The sequence below is a fragment of the Sitodiplosis mosellana genome, unplaced genomic scaffold, assembly GCF_009176505.1.
Source record: "Sitodiplosis mosellana isolate CC-2019 unplaced genomic scaffold, AAFC_SMos_1.0 Smas_scaffold_2, whole genome shotgun sequence".
NCBI lineage: Eukaryota > Metazoa > Arthropoda > Insecta > Diptera > Cecidomyiidae > Sitodiplosis > Sitodiplosis mosellana.
The window spans coordinates 518929-539299 of NW_022595245.1; the positions used below are offsets into that span (position 1 = coordinate 518929).

Below are 20371 nucleotides of genomic sequence, written 5' to 3' on the forward strand. Positions count from 1 at the left end.
ATACAAAAATAATAATAATAATACATTTTGTTGTTCCATCTGGAACACATACCTTGATTTGGTGACAGCTCAACACTTTTTGGCAATTGTAGGCGATTTCGACGGCATTTTCGATCGTGTACGACGGATTTTGAATATTCATTTCGAGAGTATCGCTTGCTGTACAACGAATTTATTTTCGTTTATTTTCAACCTTGATTGCATTATTTTTGATGTTTCATAAATCAATCAACGTGCTTACGGGATTCAATGTTTCGCTTCTTTTTTTTCTCTTTCAAAACAATTTTCTTCTTTGTCATGCAGCAGCTTTATTTTTGTGTACTGTTCAAATGTTACCGTTATATTGTAGCTACGACAAATTTTGCCAACAAAAATACGCCAGCGCTCCTATTTTTGTCGAATTTCAATATTATTGAACAACGTCACCAACATTGTTGCTTGTCGACTTTTTTTTTGTTCGTTCAGTTCGTCATCATTGCAAATGTACAATTTTCTGTTCATCATTCACCTTTTAAAAACTCTCTGCTCCTTATAAATGGAAGGAAAATGCTCATCACTTGTCGCAGTGTTCGATGTCGAAAATGGCTCGTTGAAATGAAAGCATCAAAAATATGTAAATTTCTTTCTCTTTTGAAATCTGTCCAATTAGCACGAAATGCATTTTTCCAATCATTGACATTGTTCGTTGCGCTTCATTCGCCGTTATTTTTACACAAATTACCTTCCGTGATGAGCCGCGGTGGGCGGTAAAAATATCATTCATTTTCTCATTACTATTTTCGGCCGCATTTCGATTTTCCCACTATGATTTTTCGAGCGGCTTTTTCAAAATATGACCCGCCGATGATTAACCGGGAAAATCATTTTGATTGATAATTGTCTTATGTCAACGGTGCCGTCACTCAGTGCACACAAGTAATCAATAATTAATACAACGATTGAAGCGTCCAATCAAACCGAACAAACTTTCAATAAACTGTCAAATGCCGATGATTAAGAAGACATTCCGGCTTTGTTGCTTTCTTTTCCCGTCGCATTCTTGCACTCAGTTCGGTGTGCGGCAACAAACATTTATTAGCGTGTCAGAAACAAGCGTTTTATGCATAACATGTCATAAATTTCACATCACATGACAGAAGAGCACTAGGTGAATGTTGATGTTGTGTATTTATTTCGATTTCGGTGTGTACCGAGAGCGAGTGCGCGCGCGGCATGGCAAGCGGGAGGAAATTTAAGAAATGTATCTGTTTCATTGCATTCCCGATTCAAATCCTTCACGTTCTCACATTGATTTCACATTTTTAGCATAAGTCATTTCTCAAAATATCTATAAAAAATTGTGTGCGGCACAAGGAACGGATGAACAACAACAACAACAAGAAGATGAAGAACAACAGAAAAAGAACGCACACCGAACTCTTTTTCCCCTATTTATAATACCAATTTGCAGCCGTTTTTATTTTCATCAATTTTTCGAACGCTTTCGACTGAGAAAAAAAAAACGCCATATTAACCTTGGTTAATTATCATTTAACCGCTTGTAAGCTTGTTTGAATTGCGATCGGAAATTTTCTAGCCGGTGAATGTGTTGTGAACATTTGAAAAATGACTTAATCTGCCGCAGACGACAGAACGCAGAAAGAGAAACGGGTAACAGTCACAATCCAACATAAATATGTCGAATAGTGAGGCGGCCGGCGATCACAAACAGGGAAAACACATTTTCACGGTCCTATAGCATTCGAATTAACATTTAAGAGGCCATGTGTCACATGTGGGCATTTCAATTTACATTTCATTCGCTATTATTCATGTACCAAGAGTTCCAACAACCAACACTTGTGTCGTTTATTTTTCCACTGTCCGTTTGTCCGTTGTTGTCCGTTGGCATTTTGTGTGCGTGTGATGTGCTCTAATTATGAAAACGGTACAAATGCGACACATTGTCCGTTCGAAAATGAATTCCGATATTCAAGCGAGCGAAAGAAAAAAAGGAATCGTTTAAATGATTTTCATTCGCTCGATTTTCGAAGCATTTATCTTTCGGTCAGACGAAGAGTCTCATCTCACTTTTTCGCGCGCTCTCTCTCTCTCTCTCTCCCTCGTGCTGTGTGTGGACAATTCAGTGTTCCATTGTAGAAAACAGCTATAATACTATTGTTGAAGGTGTATTCGCCAATTTACGTCGTTGTGGTAACGCACAAAAATCGTTTGAATGCGTCGCACCGTGCGCTTTTTGCTTGGCTATACTTCATTTCGTTTCACTATATGCCGCATCACTTCGGCCACCATCAGCTTGATAGATATTCATTATGATCGGAATCGGCGCACACTCTTATTCACCACTTAGACACACGCACACTGAGAGAGAATGCCAAATTGAAAATTGCTTAACTGAGATTCGTATAGATTTGGCGTCCAAAACGGCACAGGGTGCGCTATTTTTGCAAACACACATTGATCAATTGAAAATCCTGAATGTCGTTGTGGTCGTGGCTGTGATTTTGGCTGCTGGGACATTTATGCGTCGACACACTCTTTGCCATCGCTCCGATTCAAAGTGGTTGAGATTATAAAAAGCGGCCAACGTTCATATTCATACCAGTCGATACGCAAACGGCCGCCGGTTCAAATCAATACTCTTAGCAATGGTTTGTTTTATTCCTACTTTTGGATTGCTTTAAGCAATTTAGATCCACGACAAAGCAACGACTTTTTTTTGGCTCAGTTCTTGAATAGATTTGTGCACAAATAAACTCATAAAGTTTATTTTTCGTTTTTTACACCGTTTTTTATATTTTCCTTTTTACCGAAGAAAAGATTGAGTTTTAGTTCAATTCCAGGATTAAATATTTATGATCAAACGAAAGATAGTTTGCCAAGCATTCTAGTGTAGTGATTTTTTTTTCTCACGCAAATTAAGAATTCCAACAATTTGGTTGTTTTGTTGCCAAATAATAGTATCAAATGAAAAATGAACATCGACGAAAGAAAAGAAACACAAGAAAGATATTTAAAGGAACTAAACTTAAATGTTTTGTTAAATAAATCAACTTAAGTAGTTCAGTTTGAATTATTTGAAGTATTTTTTGAGTTTTTTCATTCATTTTTTTTTGATTTTGGTGCTTTGCATTGACATATTTTGTGTATTGTGAAAATTCCGCAGGATGATGATGATCAAAAAGTTGCTATAATGCGCAAAGCATTCCAGATGTTTGACACACAAAAAACTGGTCTCATCGAAACAATCAAGATCTCAACCATCCTCAACACAATGGGCCAATTGTTCGATGATAATGAACTAAACGCACTTATTGATGAAAATGATCCAGATGGTGAGTTAAACAAGTGACCTTGACTACATTCTGGCTTTGAATAACATTAACAATGCATGACTTAGATGAAAAAAGAAAAAAAAATGAAAATCAGACTGATGAATTGTTCATTCATCAGTCATCATAATTTGAAAATGATCATTTAAATGATAAAATCACGAGTAGGAAAATCATGAGTTGTGAGTTGTCTTGTATGAATAGAATGGTGAATTAATAATAAATCCATATTCAGCTACCGGAAAGGTCAATTTCGATGGATTCACGAACATTGCCGGCCATTTTCTCGAGGAAGAAGATGCTGAGGCCATGCAACAAGAGCTCAAGGAGGCATTTCGATTATATGATCGAGAGGGAAATGGTTACATTACAACGAGTACACTCAAAGAGATTTTGGCCGCATTGGATGATAAGCTCAACAGTGCCGACTTAGATGGTATCATCGCTGAAATTGATACAGACGGATCGGGTACCGTTGATTTTGATGGTAAGTAACTTTATTCTTCGTTGGATATTATCCAATAGATTCCGATATTGAGAAGTATCAATCTAGATTTTTACGATGTTAAGTTTGATTCAGATTTCGAATAGCAGGTCAATTGAATCATTCTATACAACGAGCTATAAATTGTGCATGCAACATTTGATATTTCTTTAAATTTTACGATGAATTTTTTTTTTTAATTTTACAATGAAACAATTTTTATGGCCCATAAGACATGCCAAATTGCCACTGAATTATTCATCAATTTCACTCGTTTTTTTCCTCTCTCATTTCAGAATTCATGGAAATGATGACCGGTGATTAAGGAGCTTTTTGCACATCTTCTAATTTATACACAACAAATTTTCGATATTAAGTAACTCTATTTTCTATCTGCATTTTTGCACACATCACAATCAACCGATAACTTCGACATAAATTGAAATAGACGTTTTGAAATTTTATGTAAGGAAAACAACCACTGCTGCTACTACCGATTTTCACATGTAATTGGAAAATGCGAGATTTCAATATGTAGAATTTGCGCATTCGCCACCAAGTATTATTTTAACAAGGGGGAAAAAAGAAGAAAAAAAAGTTTGTTAAATTGTAAATACACAAAAGAATTCGTACATCAAGACAAAAAAAACTTCACAAAAATTGATGTTTGAACCAAAAAAAAAAAAAAAAATAACAAAATAAAACTCATTACACTTTATTAAATGGTTTTTTTTTTACTAAATTTTCATCCATTTGTATCAATCTCTTATCTTGTAATAAGAGCCTCTTACCATATACATGATTCATTGTCTTGATTGAAGGTGAAGTATCAACGTTGAACCTGAAACAAAAACCGATTTTGCGGTCGATCGTCTGCGACACACACACACTGCGCATTCCTTTGAAATAAAATTCAATTTTGTTCAGTCGATAAATTTTACCGTAAAAGTGATCGTTTGACATTTAGTGTCGCCAATCGTGCAATATTTTCTTGGCTGCCGTTTGCATCGAGTGTACGTTGTGGTCTCTCCATTAAAAATATATCACTGCGTGGCAATAACCTAATTGATTCAGTGTTTGAGCAGCGCGGAATTTATAATTACAAGAATAATTGCATAAATAAATCTTTGGCGTTTCATCAGACAATTTAGTTGGGCGCTGCGCGCAAGGAACAAAAAAGAGCACACAAACGGCGAAACAAATGAAACAGAGAGAATATCGATGGTGCCAAATTATTCGTTTGACGAACAACATAATCGACAGATAGTGTAAGTTCCTATGCCAGTTGCTGTCCCACGCTATAATTAGAACGTTAAATGTATTTTGGGCTACAAAGAGTGAAAGAGAGATGTTTTTTTGATTAAAAATTATCATTTTTATTAAATGTCACTTTTTTTATTTTATTTTTGTACACAATTTGCGTCCAATCGTTCTGGAAATTTAATGTTCGAATTCAACCAACTATAATATAAGTACATGGTCAATGGAATTAAAATCTATCTGCTCATCTCTTGGATCAGTTTATTTTTGTCTGTTATCTCTTGCATCTCATATTCAATTGCACTAAGTAGACATTTATGATACTACGACTGTTTTTTTTCTTCTTTTGTTTTAAGTTAAATTACATAAACATTTTACCACAAAGAAAAAAAATGAAAGATTTCAGCGCAAAATGCATCGCCGTTCTTCTCTTTCAATTCTGACTAGATCGATTCACTCACTCCGTCTTATGCTAAATATACTTTTAGTTCGCATTCCCTTCAAGGAAAAAAAAAATTGTGTCTTACAATTAGAAAATGACAAGATGTCTCCATGATAATGATAATAAATAGGATTAAAATACACATTATTCCTATGCAATAAATACTTAGAGTGATTCTTACAATTGGTTTTTACGTGTCGGAATGTTTATATATGGCAAAGGAAAAATTTATAAATACATACACTCTGATTAGTTTTGTGGTTGGAAAAAAATCCGTCACACGACAAATTACGACAAATTATTTAAATAAATAGGCTGAATGAGTACCTGCTTTTTTACCTAATTCAAATAAAAATCGACAGAAAAAATAAATATGTTCACGTGAATTGAAAAAAAAAATGAAAAAAATAATCTCATGATTTTCTCGAATAAATATCATTCTTGATTCGTTTTCGTAACGAAAAAATCTATTGCAATTCGTAAAATATAAAAAAATATAAAATCACAGAAACCAAAACGTTCACGTCATTGTTTTCGATTGAGAATTTTTTGAACTAAAAACTCAAATTAAAAGAATTAATTTGTAAAAATTAAAATTCAGAGAATTATTTTGACTTCCTTCATAATTGCTCCATCATAATTAAATAAATTACGTAAATAAATTAGTTATGGAATAAATTAGGATAATTTTTTATAGACAAATCAGTCTCATGCAAACACATAAATGAGGTTAGTGTGAAAATATTCAGCGATGAAAATGTTTAGTTTAAACGAAAACCATTAAGAGATTCCTTGAAAAAAATTGTTCATTTTAAAATGAAATGTCTAAGCTTTCGTTTTCGAATAGAATGATCATGTAGTCACTATTCGTTGTAGTGCATATTTGCTGCTGAGCTGAGCTGAAGGTGGGAAGATGTCATTGCTATCTGAGATTCATGTTGTTTATCAATTATATTAAGGTGGATCTCAGCTAGAAATGAAATCTTCCCACCGTAAGTGAAGATTTCACCGCATTAAGCGTCCAAGTCAGCAAATTAAGCTAAGCTCAGGCCTGCTCAGCAGCAAATATTCACTTTCTGGCTGTAGCCGAAAGACAAGTGTGTGACATTTCAAATGATGATTTCTTTCACAAAAATTTAATTAATGTTACTTAAAATGTATACAATATCTATAATCCGGTACACCGTAGAGATTCTGATTGAGTATTCAATGTGTCTTTTCCTAATTACATTCAAGATTTGAACTAAATCCATTGAACACCTCCTTCAAACCATTGAGATCATTGTGAGCCAATTTAATTTTCTTATCATAATTACAGTTGCATTCAAAACAGAAAGAGAAAAATGTCGTAAGTTCTTGTCAAAAAGAAAAAGAAAAGAAGAACTTGTCGTTGATGTTTATTCTGTGTGCAACAAAATGTGAACGCCGTTCACTGAATGCCGGCGGTTCACATGTTGCTCGCAAATTTATCTACTTAAGCTAAGATTTCATTCACTATGCAAACCATTTTGTTTTTTTTTTTCATTTTAAATGTTAGAAAATTACATCAATTGCGCTATTAGAAAAATTCGTTAATTTTGCATTCTGGTAATTATTGATTACAAAAAAGCGATTTGAATTTTCCAAACGGGAATTTTTAAATTATTGATTCAATTCATGCGAATAATTATTTTAAGATGCATTTTCAGTGTTTTAATTTGAAGAAAATTGAGAAAAAAATCCTGAAATGATTATTCCCATGCGATTGAATCGAAGCTGTCCCTCCAAAATTTTGAGTGATTTTTTGGATGATCGAATGGTGTGGGGAACAGTTGTAACAAATTTTTGGGATAGCAACCCTTCAATTTGGCCATTTTGCGGAATTTCGTTGCTTACGTCTTAAATAAGTCTTACATTGCCTATGCTTTGATAGAGAAACATACGCAAAGACTAGCATTTAGTTGAGAGATAGAAAAAAAACAAACTGGGATAATACCAAACTCAAACGGTAAGAGAAAGTGTACGTGTACTGAATAGATGCTATATATAAATTATGCAATATTACATGTAGTTTGTGACAAGTGTGTGTGTTTTTCAGCTACTAAGAATTGCTTAGCCCTTAAATTAGTAGTGAACTGACACGTATTTAATCCTAACCCACATACATAATATCAAATATGGTTTCTGCTTAGAAAAAAAAATGTACTCACGAAATCGCAGGAGGAAAAAATCTGTTCATGATATCTTTTAAATTTTCGTATGGTACAAATCGACTGTTATCCCGTTCAATGGTTGGATGAAAAATGATGCGACAAAATTATCGTTTATTTGTTGTGTGTTTGTGTGCAAAACTATGTGTATGAGAGCATTTAGTGTTCGATGATTGTTGTGCCGCCTTCACTTTTTACATCGATGCCGGAAATGACTTTGGTGAAAGCCGCTGCATCCTTCAAGCTGAGCACCTGCACGACTTGCGGCTCAGTTCCTGGCGGACCTTGGATCATCATTTGATGCATGCCCGGCGACATGGTGATCGTTTCCAATCCATCCCCATTTTCAACCTATATTAAAGATTCAACCAGATTTTTTCGTTTACATTAAATTATTTTAGAAACAAATTTGACAACGAATCCAAACACTCAAATGGTGAACACGCCACATTGGCAGCTCTTACTCACTCAAAGCACACGCTAATGAAAATCAAAATGAAAAAGAAAACACAACAAAATACGATTAAAAAAAACATAAATTTATTCATTTCGGTTTCAAAGAAAAACAAAATAAAATAAATGTTTCAATTGACAAAGAAAAATAAATAAATAGGAAAATGAACGAAATTCTATGCGGTGGTGTGTGAACAATAAATAAAATGTCTATTGCAGTGAACGACAAATTTAAAGTGTGTTATGTGTAAAAACTTAATATTTAATTGCAATTTTTAATTGCAACTCATTCAATGAGACAAAATAAAAATTAAAATCATTGATATCGACGAACAATTTGAAAGAATAATTTTCTTCGAAATTTAACAGAAAAAATCGAAAAAATGATTCTTTTTGGATAAATTGATTGATTTGTATCCGATTTGAATTTAATTTATTTTTTTCGAAAACTCAATTTAGACAAATGAACCGATTTTTATTTTTTTTAGAGTGATTTAAAAACTGAAAAATAAAAATAAACTGGATGGGTATTCAAATTTTGGAAGATTTTCCAAAATGTCTTCGGGTTGGGCTAATGAACTCAATAAACGTTCGAAAAAGAAATTAGTCCTTCAAATTGTGCGCCATATCATTCGATGTAAATTTAACTTAAATATTTTTGGTTCTTATGGCATCAAACTCTGAGCTGATTCAAATGTATTAAGTAGAAAATCTTAAGCACCGTTTTCGAAAATATTTTCAATATTTCTCTTAGATATAGTTTAAGGAGATGCCATTGTTAATAACAGCAATTTGTTATTAAATTAAACAAGAAAAAGTTGAAAATTTTAAATTGTTGAATAAAATATTTTGAATTTCATAAGAAAAAAAAATCTCTCATATCTTAGGAACTTGTTGAAGAAATTGTGCTTTCTTTTAGTTATTTTGAATTTTTTTTTAAGAATATGTATTGAATATATATTCAATCTTTTTCTTTTGAATATTCAATTTGACTTTGTTGAAAAGCCATCAAAAGTTCAAAATTAAACTGGACTTCAGAATTTCAAGATAAAAATATGAAATTCGATGTCAAAAAACACCATGTCATTAAGAAAAGACTTAAAATGATAGATGACTCTCACGCGGCTCTAATACTAAGAATTTGTGTAGATTTCATAAAAGAATAAAAAAAGTGTTTTGATTCTGTATAATAAATTGTAGGGATTGGTATAAATCACACACAATAGCTGACTAGAGACAAAAGAAATCCATACGGACTAAACTAAAGAGAAACAAAAATGTGTCATAAGGAAACAATCAAAATAAATAAAATTTTAACTTGAATGAAAAAAAAAGTTGAAAGGAAAAAAAAATGAAATTCAAAATTACGCTCTACGAATAAATTCAAGCTTAATAAATAATTTTTGGCAAAATTGTTTCGTTGATGGCAAAATTCGGTTGATATTCTCCTTCAGTCGAATTTTTGTTTCTCTTTTGCGTCGATTATAACATAGAGCAATTAGTTTTGTTTGAATTTTTTGCATTTTAAATGCATTTTTATTTTGAATTTATTCATTGAATTGTTCACAAAATGATCGGCGACCATTGAAGCGAATAAAAATCATGCAACATCAATTTCGCACTCCATTTTAATGCTATGGGTGTCGTTTTCGTTTAGCTGAACGTTGATTGGGATATTGTCGGTTTTGTTTGTTTTCGACGAATCATCGGCGACAGTGGACACCAGTATTTGAGCACATTTGAGATCATGATTGGCATTACCGTTGCTTTCTTCACTGTGATTATTGTTGTTGTTGTTGTTGTTGTTGGTGTCGCTTTGGTGAGTGCTTTTATTATCATCGATATTTTGTATCATGAAATTTCGATCCATACCGTTTGATTCGTTTGAATAGGAAGTTGGTGGATTGAAAGTGGTCGAGCTCATAAATTGATTTCGATTCACAAACTTTTTGCCTTTGGCTGGTTTTCGATCGTTGTTTGTGAAATTTGGCGAGAGATTGTTGAATGAAAGTGTATTTTGGCAATTTGCGTTGCTCACATTGGTCGCTTGACTTAGGACACGGCACAATTCTAGCAAATTGTGATTGCTATTATTGGCGGCACTGTCACAATTGAGCGTCGATGCTATTTCAGATGAGCCACCGAACGGGCTGCCCGAATTTGGCTGAAAATTTGCAAGTACTGGTGTACCGCTACCGACGCTGCCGCCGCCGCCGCTGCCACTACTAACATTACTAAAACTACTGTTCACACTACTAATGCACGGCGCGACACTACAATTGCTGCCGATCAGGCTGCCACTAATACTTGTGCTGTTTATATGACTAATCGAATGTTGGTGACCGGGTTTTTGTACCTGCATCGGTGTTATACACAATGTTCCATCGCTATTTGTGTGAATCTGCTGGATATTGGCAACCATCGACTGGTATACGGATGATGATACGGGAAGAGTTATCATTCCACTCACAGACACCGGATAACCTGAATAAAATTAGGAAAATGAATTTAGTTTGAAAATTTAAAAATTCAATAGAAATGGTAGAGTACGCAATGAAGTCTCGATTAAAATGGAATACTAATAGAACATATTAGTTTTGATCAAAAATAAAATTTTAATCGAAATAAAAGAATCGAAACCGTGAACTTTATTCCAAATCAATTTTAGCGTCATTTCAAAAAATATGCTATTCTTCATACCTTGACCATCTTCCCCGGTGATAATGATTTGTCCATCTTGTCCGAGTGTAGCCTCTGTCAAATCGACTGTCATATTCTCGTGACCTGCATCAATGCTTTGTACTGTTTGTACGTGTCCACCATCGCCTTGACTTAGCTGTTGGATAATGAAGAATGAGAAACATTAGTTTGAGCCCAAATGTGTATTTTATTCCGTTTGAATGAATTTTTCTCTCTGAAAACTTACCGTTGCAATGCCTTGAACCTGAGCTGTAGTTCCATCAGGAAGAGTGATGATTTGATTGCTTGGATCAACCTGTATGATCGAAACTGTTCCATCGGCATTTTGAATGGAATGTAACAACCCTTGTGTGTACTGCGGAAGAAAATTATGTAAATTAGTTATTTTCGTGTTTTGTAGTGGAATTGAACAATCGATTCAATCAAAATAAAATGAAAAAAAGTTAAAGAAATGGATTTAGTAAAAATTAAAAGTGTACGTTAATATTCGAGAGATTGCAACGAGTCTATCGAGGGATTAGCTGAGTTAGAAACCCTTTTCAATAAAAGAAAAAAAAATGGTAATCATAAACGAATGGCAAAAAATCATTGGGAACAAAAGAATAAAAGGCAACAGAAGAGAATCAAAATGGGTCAAATCATAAGCAAGCGAACAAAAGGCACACAACACCAAAAACGAAAAAAGAAAAATCCAGAGTAATTTGTTGAGGCAAAGACAAAATACGAACATCTACATCGCTTATTTGCATCGAGTCAAGAATCTGTGCATTGGTAATGGTTTGCGTGGTCGGTTGTGCTTGAATGTGAATTTGTTTTGTAATTGTGTTGCTAACATTATTCGCCGATGATGTCGTAACACCTGAATGGTGCACCTTCAAAACGCCAACCTATAATTTCCAACAGAATAATAGTTTCATACATTGAATGACGCAAAGCCTATGAGAGCCTTATGAAATTGAAGTTTTTCTCTGAATGAATAGACGGAGGCAAACATGTATCAAATTTAGTGCCGACTTACATGTGAGCTGGCAACCGATGAGTTTAATGTGGCAAGTTGATTGGCTTTTTCATCTTCCTCCGAGAATGCTGGCAGAAGATCTTCACGTCCATGGAACTTATAACAATTGATGACTATTTTGCGCAAAGCATGTGTCCAGCTTATCTGAAATGTCAATTGAAGCCAACCATTTAGTCCATTCATTCGATATTTTTCAAGATTCATTCTTCAAAACCAATTTCTTCATTGAATCATTAACACAAAATCGGTATTAACCTTCTGTTTTTCATCTTCTGTGCGTGCATCCATACGAACATTGGCCCACGGTAATTCCTTCGGCCACCATGCCGGTCGTGTTGATTCTCTGCCCCAGCCTGGTTTACCGCGTCCAGTGGAGTACTTTAACATCAATGGGATGAATGCGCGCAATTGTGCCTGTGTCATTTTCTCGACCGGTGTCGGGATGCCATCAATGATGAGCGGTGGTAGTTCGAATAGTGATGGATCCTCTTGAACGGGCGGTGGTGCCTGTTGAGCTAATGCCGATTCCAATTCTTCCATTACGATACTTTTGAGATTACGTACGACATCTTCAAGTGGTTTGGCTCCGAAAACTTTGTAACTGGTGTTTGGTTTGCCTGGTGTGGCCACCAAAACAATTGCCTGTTGGCCGACTCTCGTTGCAAATTCATAAATGGTTTGCTGTTGGAAGATAAAAATTATAAATTAAAAATGATTTTCTATCGAAAAATTCATTTTTTCAATTCAATCTCATCATTTGGAGTTCTATACAAATCCTGAACGTGAAACAATTTCATATTTTCAAGCAATATTGCAACATCTTATCATATAGTTCAAAAAATCCCTCGACTTAATTACAAAATCCAGCAATTAAATGGAAATAAATACCCTCAATTTCCGTAGTAGTCGATTTTGTTGGCGTTTCCGAATCGATGGATTTGTTTCAAATGAATGTGGTCGTTTACGTTTTTTGGCCGATGCAATAGCTGCTGCAGCAGCAACTCCAACTGGACCAGCGGCTGCTAGTTGTGCTGTCACATCATCGTCATGCATTAAATCGCCATCGTATGCACTCTCCGGGCTGCTTGGCCCATCATCATCATCATCATCTGTCATTCCATCGATTTGATCATCTTCAATCATTTCGATTGTTTCCGTTCCAATGTACGTTGCTTGATTCATTTTGGTTGTTGTATGTGTTCAATGACTGTGTTTAAATTTAATTTGACTTTTCTTTGTTGTATATCTTTGGTATTTGTTTGCACAAGATCTGTTTGGTTCTCACGAAAAATTCACTTTTTGAAGATATTCCTCACCATCTGTTTCGATAAAAATGAGAAAAAGAATGTTTAAAAACGGTTTTTTCGGTACAATATATTTCGAGTAATATTACAATTGAAGTTGCTCAGGAAACAAACAAAAAAGGAATCACTTTCAAAACTAAAAACGAAAACTGTCCACTCTTTTAAAATGTTTTGACCATGGCAACAACGAACGACAGAGGAAAATTTTCGTCCCTTCACCACCACTGCGACAGCGCAAATGAATCACACACCAATCTGGCATATACGCATTCACATTTGAGTCATCGTAGTCGTACCATATTCATAGAAACATGTTCAAGTGTCGCACGCACAACAACTTTCAACTCAAACACACTCACACTCACACATACACATATATCGAATAACATGCAGTGTAGTGTCTAATTGGATTTTTACCCTCCTCATTTAAAACATCGAGCGTTGCGATGACGTTCACATGGCTTTAGTTCAGTAACCCCTCGTCTTTTACGTATTTACAAAACACAACGAGCACGAGCACATCGCATACAATACACGGCGCAAATGTGCACTTAAACACATTCGCATGCTCCGAGTGTATTTTTCCTCACTCTCACTCTCTCCCCGTTTTCAGCATTATCTACGCATTCATTTTCCACATGAACATAATGTACATATGTGCGCACGCCGTCAAACATAGGCCAAATGCGGAGAAAACATAAAAAGTACAGTCTGAGCGTGTGCACAACAAATGAATGTTGTTTCGGTGCTGTGTACAATGCTAGAAACCGCACAACTGAATCAGATTGCTGTTAAATTAAAAGGAAATCGAGTCACCGAGATATTGACGGAGGGTTGGGAACGGATACACATGACCAACGGCAAAATATGAAACGGAGAGATAAACGAGTGACTCGCGCAACAACAACACCACTCCATTTGATATTTCGTTTGAGTCAGCTCGGCTCGATGAACTAGAAGCAATCGACTTGCGTTGTCGAATGAGAATGTTTAAATGGCTTTTTAAAAACATGTTTAAAGGGACAGATATTCGGAATATTTCCTTAAAGTAAAACTATTGTAGCGCTCACCCCAATTTTGACTGAACCATCTAGCGCAATAGCAAATGCATTGCATAAATTAATAATCGTCAGCCAAGAGCGATTCAATTTTTTTTCGTTGGGGAGAGTGTGTCATTTCATTTATTAGGCGATTTAAATGAATACGCTCATCGTACAAAGTGCTCATGAACGTGCGCTCTATGATGCGCACGTACTGTTATACTACATACACTGTTGTGCAGCAAATGAGTAAGCGGAAAATATTGTTTTAGTTTTCGGGCCAGAGAGCAAACAGAAAAATAAACGATTTTGAACTGAATCTTGTTTAGATGGAAGATTTTGATGCAAGTTTCTGAATAAAACACAACGAGAGTGAGAGAAAATCACTGTTTACACCCGACTATTCCATATATATATATCATTTGGAATATTCGGAAAAACGAATGTGAGATAGACTGCAGCGTAGCGCGCTAGTACAAATTATTTTCTAAAAATATACACACGTATAAGGTGAACTATTTAAGACGTCAAACGATTATGAATAGAACGAGAATTGGAATTTTTGGCTTGGCTTTCGGCACATGAGAGAGCACATAAGACCGACAGAAGATTAATTGAGTTAGAACTTGACAATGCTGAATAGAATCGAAGTGTTTCGCTTAGAAATGCGAGAATTGTAATACGGTTGCCGTATGTAACGTGGTTTGAGAGGAAAATCTGCTTCGTATCCATATGTTATGTCACACAATTATTATTTTCCATTCTTGATTGTATTATTATTTGTTGGCGCTGGCGCTTGGAATTGCGATTCATTCTCTTGTTTAAATTGCATCGTTTTACATTTTGTCTAACCAAATATTTACATAAGCAAATAATATTTGATAAAAGTTGTGATACGGCGAAAGAGAACGAGAAACAAAACAAGAGAATGAAAAAAAAACGAGAGTGAGAGAATGACCGTGTGTGAATATTTCGGCTGAACATTCACAGTCTCAATTGTAATGCGCGTAAATTTATCAATGAAATCGTGTGTCGCGTGTACACGATTTGTTTATGGAGCGAAATGTGACAACAGGCGCAAAATATGCCGATTTTGCGGTGTGTTGAACAACGAAGTCAGCGTAAAATTTCGAAAGTGCGCCGATCATTATGAGCATGAAAACAAAAACAAAAACAAAAATGAAACGACCCGAAAGTGACACCGACACAGAGAGCAACAGAGACAGAGTATATGAGCACGCCGCAAAGACAGACATCGTCGCGTGTATGATAATTTTCTTGAATTTCATTTTGGCGCATCACATAATTCCGCGTTTGCCCACCAAAAATCCCATGTAAAAAATGAACACACGGGGCAGCCATACGATGAAATGAGTTCGGAAGAGTCGACTTCTACGCATTCGGCGTGGCTATAAACATTGGAGCAATTGTCAAATCAACCCGAGATAGCCGTATGTTGTTCACGGCATATATATCCATACACACCACCAATACACAACTGCTGCTCGCATTTTGCACTGAATCCGCGTTTTGCCGAACAACAATTGTCACTCAATATTCGTCTTGTGTATACTTTATTATTGGGATTGGACAGAAGATAGAGCGAAAAAGAAAAATGGCAGAATTCTGTGTGTGAAAAATGACGGCGATTTTTTGTTCATGCCACAATCTCTCTGACATCATAGCAATTGGCCTGGAAATTTTTGGTCGAAAATTCAAGCGAACGCCGACCAAAACAATAAAAAACCAATAAAATTCTCCGCAAATGAACACACAAAAATAAATATTGTTTTGAAAGAGTTCGGATATTTGTGTGAGCTGAGCAAGCCCAGTTTAGTGGCAAATATACGTTTGCGTACGCACCTGCGTGCACTTTTTCTGTCGACAATTCCGAAAAATTTTCTTCCCATTTAATTGCGCTCGTTCGCACTGTCACAATAACAACACTTTTACACAATTTATTCGGTTGTGCACCACATTGTTCGGTCGTAGCGAGCAATTTTTCACGAAATTTCACATAAATTCACATACGACACAACAATTTTTCACAGCATACACGATACGTTTATGGATGATGGCTGATTTTGTTGTTGAACCTCCATATTTTTTTTTCACTCAATCCACTCTATATGTATATCAGTTTTGGTTTGCTGCTCCGATGTCATTATCGATCCGCATCACGATTCATGCACATACGAACAGAAGGAACAGAAGAAAAAAAACTTGTGTGTATACACCAAATACGTAGTATATATAGATGTGTATCATAGCGCCTCGACGGCGGCCATTTTTCTTTCACATTTCACAGCGTTTCCAATCTCAATGGGATTCGGTTCGGTGAAATACCGAAAATAGCTCACATTTAATGCGGACACAGTCGGTAAGAATCACAGAAAATTAACCGGTTATTTTTTCATGTTTCGGACGAAATTTATAGCGAAATGGATCATTTTGATAAAATTTTGGATTTGGATCCATTTGAAAAAAAAATCAAAATACAATTTGATTTTATCGTTAATTTTTTTGTGGCGAAAATCGACAATAGAATTAGTTTTTATAACAATTTTCATCATTAAAAAATTATTAATACAACGAATAAACATTTTTCATACATTCATCACATTGAAAAAAATCAATACATTTAACGAAATCAACCGAATTGTTTCATTTTTCCAAAGACCATTTCATTGTCAACCATTCACTGTACAGTGTACTGTACATAGCATTCTCTTGTAATATTCCTTGTTCTCCCTCTGACACTCTCCTATATTCACACTCATTCTCTTCTATTGTCAAACTCGTACGTGACGTTAGAGAGAGTGCGTCCAATCCCGTTATTCGAACAGTTCCTTTCAGTTCATTCGGTGCGATATGGGAAATGCATCAAAATCCAATACAATTCAATCCAATCAGATTAGTATTCTCATTTACACGCCTCTCAGTCGACTATTTTTCATCGTTCAAATAAATGAATTTATTTTTATTTCAAGTCAATGCATTTGTTGTACCGGAATTTCAAAATGTGATTGTTGCGAACGCGAGACATGCGCAATTTTCAACGCTAATTTGTTTACATTTTAACATAAACATAACGAATGAGTCTGTTGTTGTTGTTTGACAACCATTTGTTTCTATCAGGTTTTTTGATCAACGTTTGGTGCGAATGCGCAATTCCAATGCCATGTGATGAAATCTCGGATGCTTTAACGGCATTTCTTTGAAGTTGATTTGAAATTTTTGTTTGAATGTTCAACATGATGCAAGTGACAAAACGTATTTTTCTTAAATACTAACAATATTTGCGATCACAATGTATTCTATGTCGTTGTTGTCATTTGATAAGAATTCGGAATTTCATTTACTTTGTAACACTCACATTCAATATTGGCGGTTAAATTTCGAACATTACTTCAATGTTTGTATTGCTCAATCAATGATAATTTTTAATTCGAACAATCATAATTTCAAACGCAACGAGTAAATTGGGATTTTCGAAATAAAATTTCCTAAGAATTTAACAGACATTTTTGCAAATTCGTTTCATACATCTCTGGATTTGCTCAAATCAGCGCTACTCATTGAGATGAAACGCATGCAATTGGCAAAGTTGAAAACTAAACGAAAAGTCATCACAATTGAAATAATTTGGTGGCGTCGCAACATCGATGTCGGAGGTTGTGCTGATATTGCTATTTTTCACAGAGTCACGGAAGCAAGCAGACATATTGAATCACGACTTGCAAATCAACACGTTTTCATTTTTAGCGGAAAAAAGGCAACGGCAAACGTAAGTGAAGTGGAATATTTATTATTTATTTTAATGTTCATCATCGGAATTTCGTAATTCTGTTGTAAAAGCTGCAAATTAACTTGGTATTCATTAGAATTGACGTCGAATATTTTGTGACATAGGTGTGCACTTTTGCTGTGCATTTTTTTTACCATACACACGCGTCAAACACGTGTTTTGCATTGAGTCATTTCATTTATTAGTGTTTGATTTTTGATGTTTTTCCGAAATCTAAGAGATAATGAACCCGTTCAGAGGTGTTTCTGGTAGGCGCTGTAAGTGCAAGTCAAAGCCAAAACAGGTGAAAATCAAACAAGATCCTGAACTGCAGGAACACAACGACAATGATGATGTCATTAACGTGTCACGGCCAAGAGTTGATGGAAGATATTGTGCGAATTACGAAGGACCGGCGTATGACTTCGATGATATAAAGGATGAAATCAAATGCGAGGAAGAAGAGACGGACAAAGAAAATGACGCAGAACCATGTGAACGATCAAATGGGAGAGCTAATGCCAACGATGATTACGAGAATGAGATGAGTGGCGTAGTTGATGTTCAACCACCGCAACCAGTTGAAAGTGGGAAGAAAGGTATTAGAAATGCCAAAAAGCAAAACAAGCGCATGATTCCCAGGAATAAAGCGATGAAAAAGCAAAAGAAGCACAAATGTGAAGTGTGCGATCATATGACGCTCAGTAAGTCTAAACTCATAACGCACTTACGAATTCACACTGGAGAGAAGCCATTTCAGTGTGATGTTTGTTCGAATACCTCTTCACGAAAATATAATTTGATTCTTCATAAGAAGACGCATGGTCAATTCCATTGTGTAAAATGTAATCAAAGATTTGACCAAGAATCAGTCATCACCGATCATGAAAGATTGTGCAATCCGCGCCAATTCGAATGCGATATTTGCGAATATAAAACAAAGTTTAAATCAAATTTGACAAGGCATATGCGGATTCACAGCGGAGAAAAGCCGTCAGAGTGCTCGATTTGTTTCAAGTCATTTACAACCAACTCTCAACTCCTAAGACATTCAATGACTCACAAAGATGAATTGCCACATGCTTGTTCGAAATGTGGTCGACGATTCACCAGTCTAGAAGATAAGCGAATACACGAAAAGCGCTGCCAACGAAGTCTAATTGCATGTAATCAATGTCATTACAAAACTGTTTACAAGCATTGTTTGAAGCAGCACATGCAATGGAAACACGGAGCCAAAAGATCGATCGAATGTGAAATTTGCAGCAAAGAATTCATCAGGCAGTTAGATTTAAATCGTCATTTGTCAACAATACATAGCGCCCAGTTCCCGTTTGAATGCTCCAAGTGCTTCGGAGGATACGCAACCGAAGGTATGAAAAATGCGCATGAAGAAAGCTGTGGCCGCCGTCAGTACCGATGCCATTTGTGCGAAGAGTATTGTCGAAGCAAACATGTTCTGAAGATCCACATACGAAAAGATCACACCGGAGAGAGGATTCAATGCGAAGTATGCGATGCACGCTTCATCAGCAAAAGTCATGTCAATCAACACATGAGGACTGTTCATCATGTGAAGAAAAAATAGTGTCCAAGCAAATTGACAATCATCAGTCTTTCATCCCATAGAATTATTGAAAAGTAGTAAAGTTTGAAATCAATTATTTTATGATTCTTTTGAGACTCATAATTTGATACACTTTTTAGGGCTAATAAAACGTTGATTTTAGAAATAATATATTCATTCCGAAATAATATATTCAAGTTTTTGCAAAACAAAAAATTCACGAACATTCTACTTTAGGTTTAAACTTCCATTTTAAATGAAAATTTCATTTTGAAATCAAACAGACCTGAAATACATTAAAAGAGAAATAAGAAAAGAGGTTGGATTTTATTTCGGATTTTATTTTTGCAGCAAATATTCAAATAAACGAAAGAAACAAAGTATTTTTAGAAATGTACTACAGTGACAAAATCAAGCCCCCCCCCCCCCCATTCAAATAATGTTTGTATGCCTTAACGATAATGTTTGAGTTCCAAAGTAGTATATTGTTCTAAACTGTCAATATTCAAATAATTGATTTGAATTAATTTCTAATTAATTGGCCATTACCTTCATTCACAGTCGGTTCTTCAGAAAGTATATGACATTTCTAATATTTTTGATTGCAAGCCAAATCATGCGGTTTTAAGTCGCTTTTTTAAAACCATCCACTCAACAACAACAATTGATAGACCGGCGAATGATTTAAAGAGACTCTATGGAAACTCAGCTATTTTGAAGACATCGAATAAATTCAATTTGCATACATTATTAGTACATCATAATTTTAATCTCATTACCCTTAATTTAACTTCA

General features: G+C 35.1%; 3 protein-coding genes across 6 annotated transcripts; 2 read left to right on the forward strand and 1 right to left on the reverse strand.

The window, feature by feature from the left end:
- The first annotated feature begins 2548 nt into the window (after positions 1 to 2548).
- LOC129564996 (troponin C) lies at positions 2549 to 4498 on the forward strand. The gene is made up of 4 exons (XM_055439256.1): positions 2549 to 2651; positions 3167 to 3335; positions 3568 to 3819; positions 4113 to 4498. Exons 1-4 carry the CDS (start codon positions 2649 to 2651, stop codon positions 4139 to 4141), a joined length of 453 nt encoding a protein of 150 aa, XP_055295231.1. The 5' UTR covers positions 2549 to 2648; the 3' UTR covers positions 4142 to 4498.
- Positions 4499 to 5167: 669 nt separating this feature from the next.
- LOC129564990 (DNA-binding protein Ewg) lies at positions 5168 to 16677 on the reverse strand. Of its 4 annotated transcripts, XM_055439248.1 has the most exons (9): positions 16086 to 16433; positions 12767 to 13197; positions 12134 to 12559; positions 11879 to 12022; positions 11589 to 11747; positions 11087 to 11215; positions 10861 to 10996; positions 10517 to 10644; positions 5168 to 8058 (listed from the first exon to the last, which is right to left on the reverse strand). In XM_055439248.1, the coding sequence occupies exons 2-9, from the start codon at positions 13058 to 13060 to the stop codon at positions 7867 to 7869; spliced, it is 1608 nt and encodes a 535-aa protein (XP_055295223.1). In that variant the 5' UTR covers positions 13061 to 13197; positions 16086 to 16433; the 3' UTR covers positions 5168 to 7866. The 4 variants fall into 4 exon arrangements, with proteins under 4 accessions (XP_055295223.1, XP_055295224.1, XP_055295219.1 ...); XM_055439249.1 differs by lacking the exon at positions 11589 to 11747 and having other exon boundaries at positions 16086 to 16417; XM_055439244.1 differs by lacking the exon at positions 5168 to 8058 and having other exon boundaries at positions 8226 to 10644; positions 16086 to 16470.
- Positions 16678 to 17752: 1075 nt separating this feature from the next.
- On the forward strand, positions 17753 to 19892 carry LOC129564997 (zinc finger protein OZF-like). Its single transcript, XM_055439257.1, has 2 exons — positions 17753 to 18009; positions 18251 to 19892. Exons 1-2 carry the CDS (start codon positions 17806 to 17808, stop codon positions 19595 to 19597), a joined length of 1551 nt encoding a protein of 516 aa, XP_055295232.1. The 5' UTR covers positions 17753 to 17805; the 3' UTR covers positions 19598 to 19892.
- The last annotated feature ends 479 nt before the right edge of the window (positions 19893 to 20371 follow it).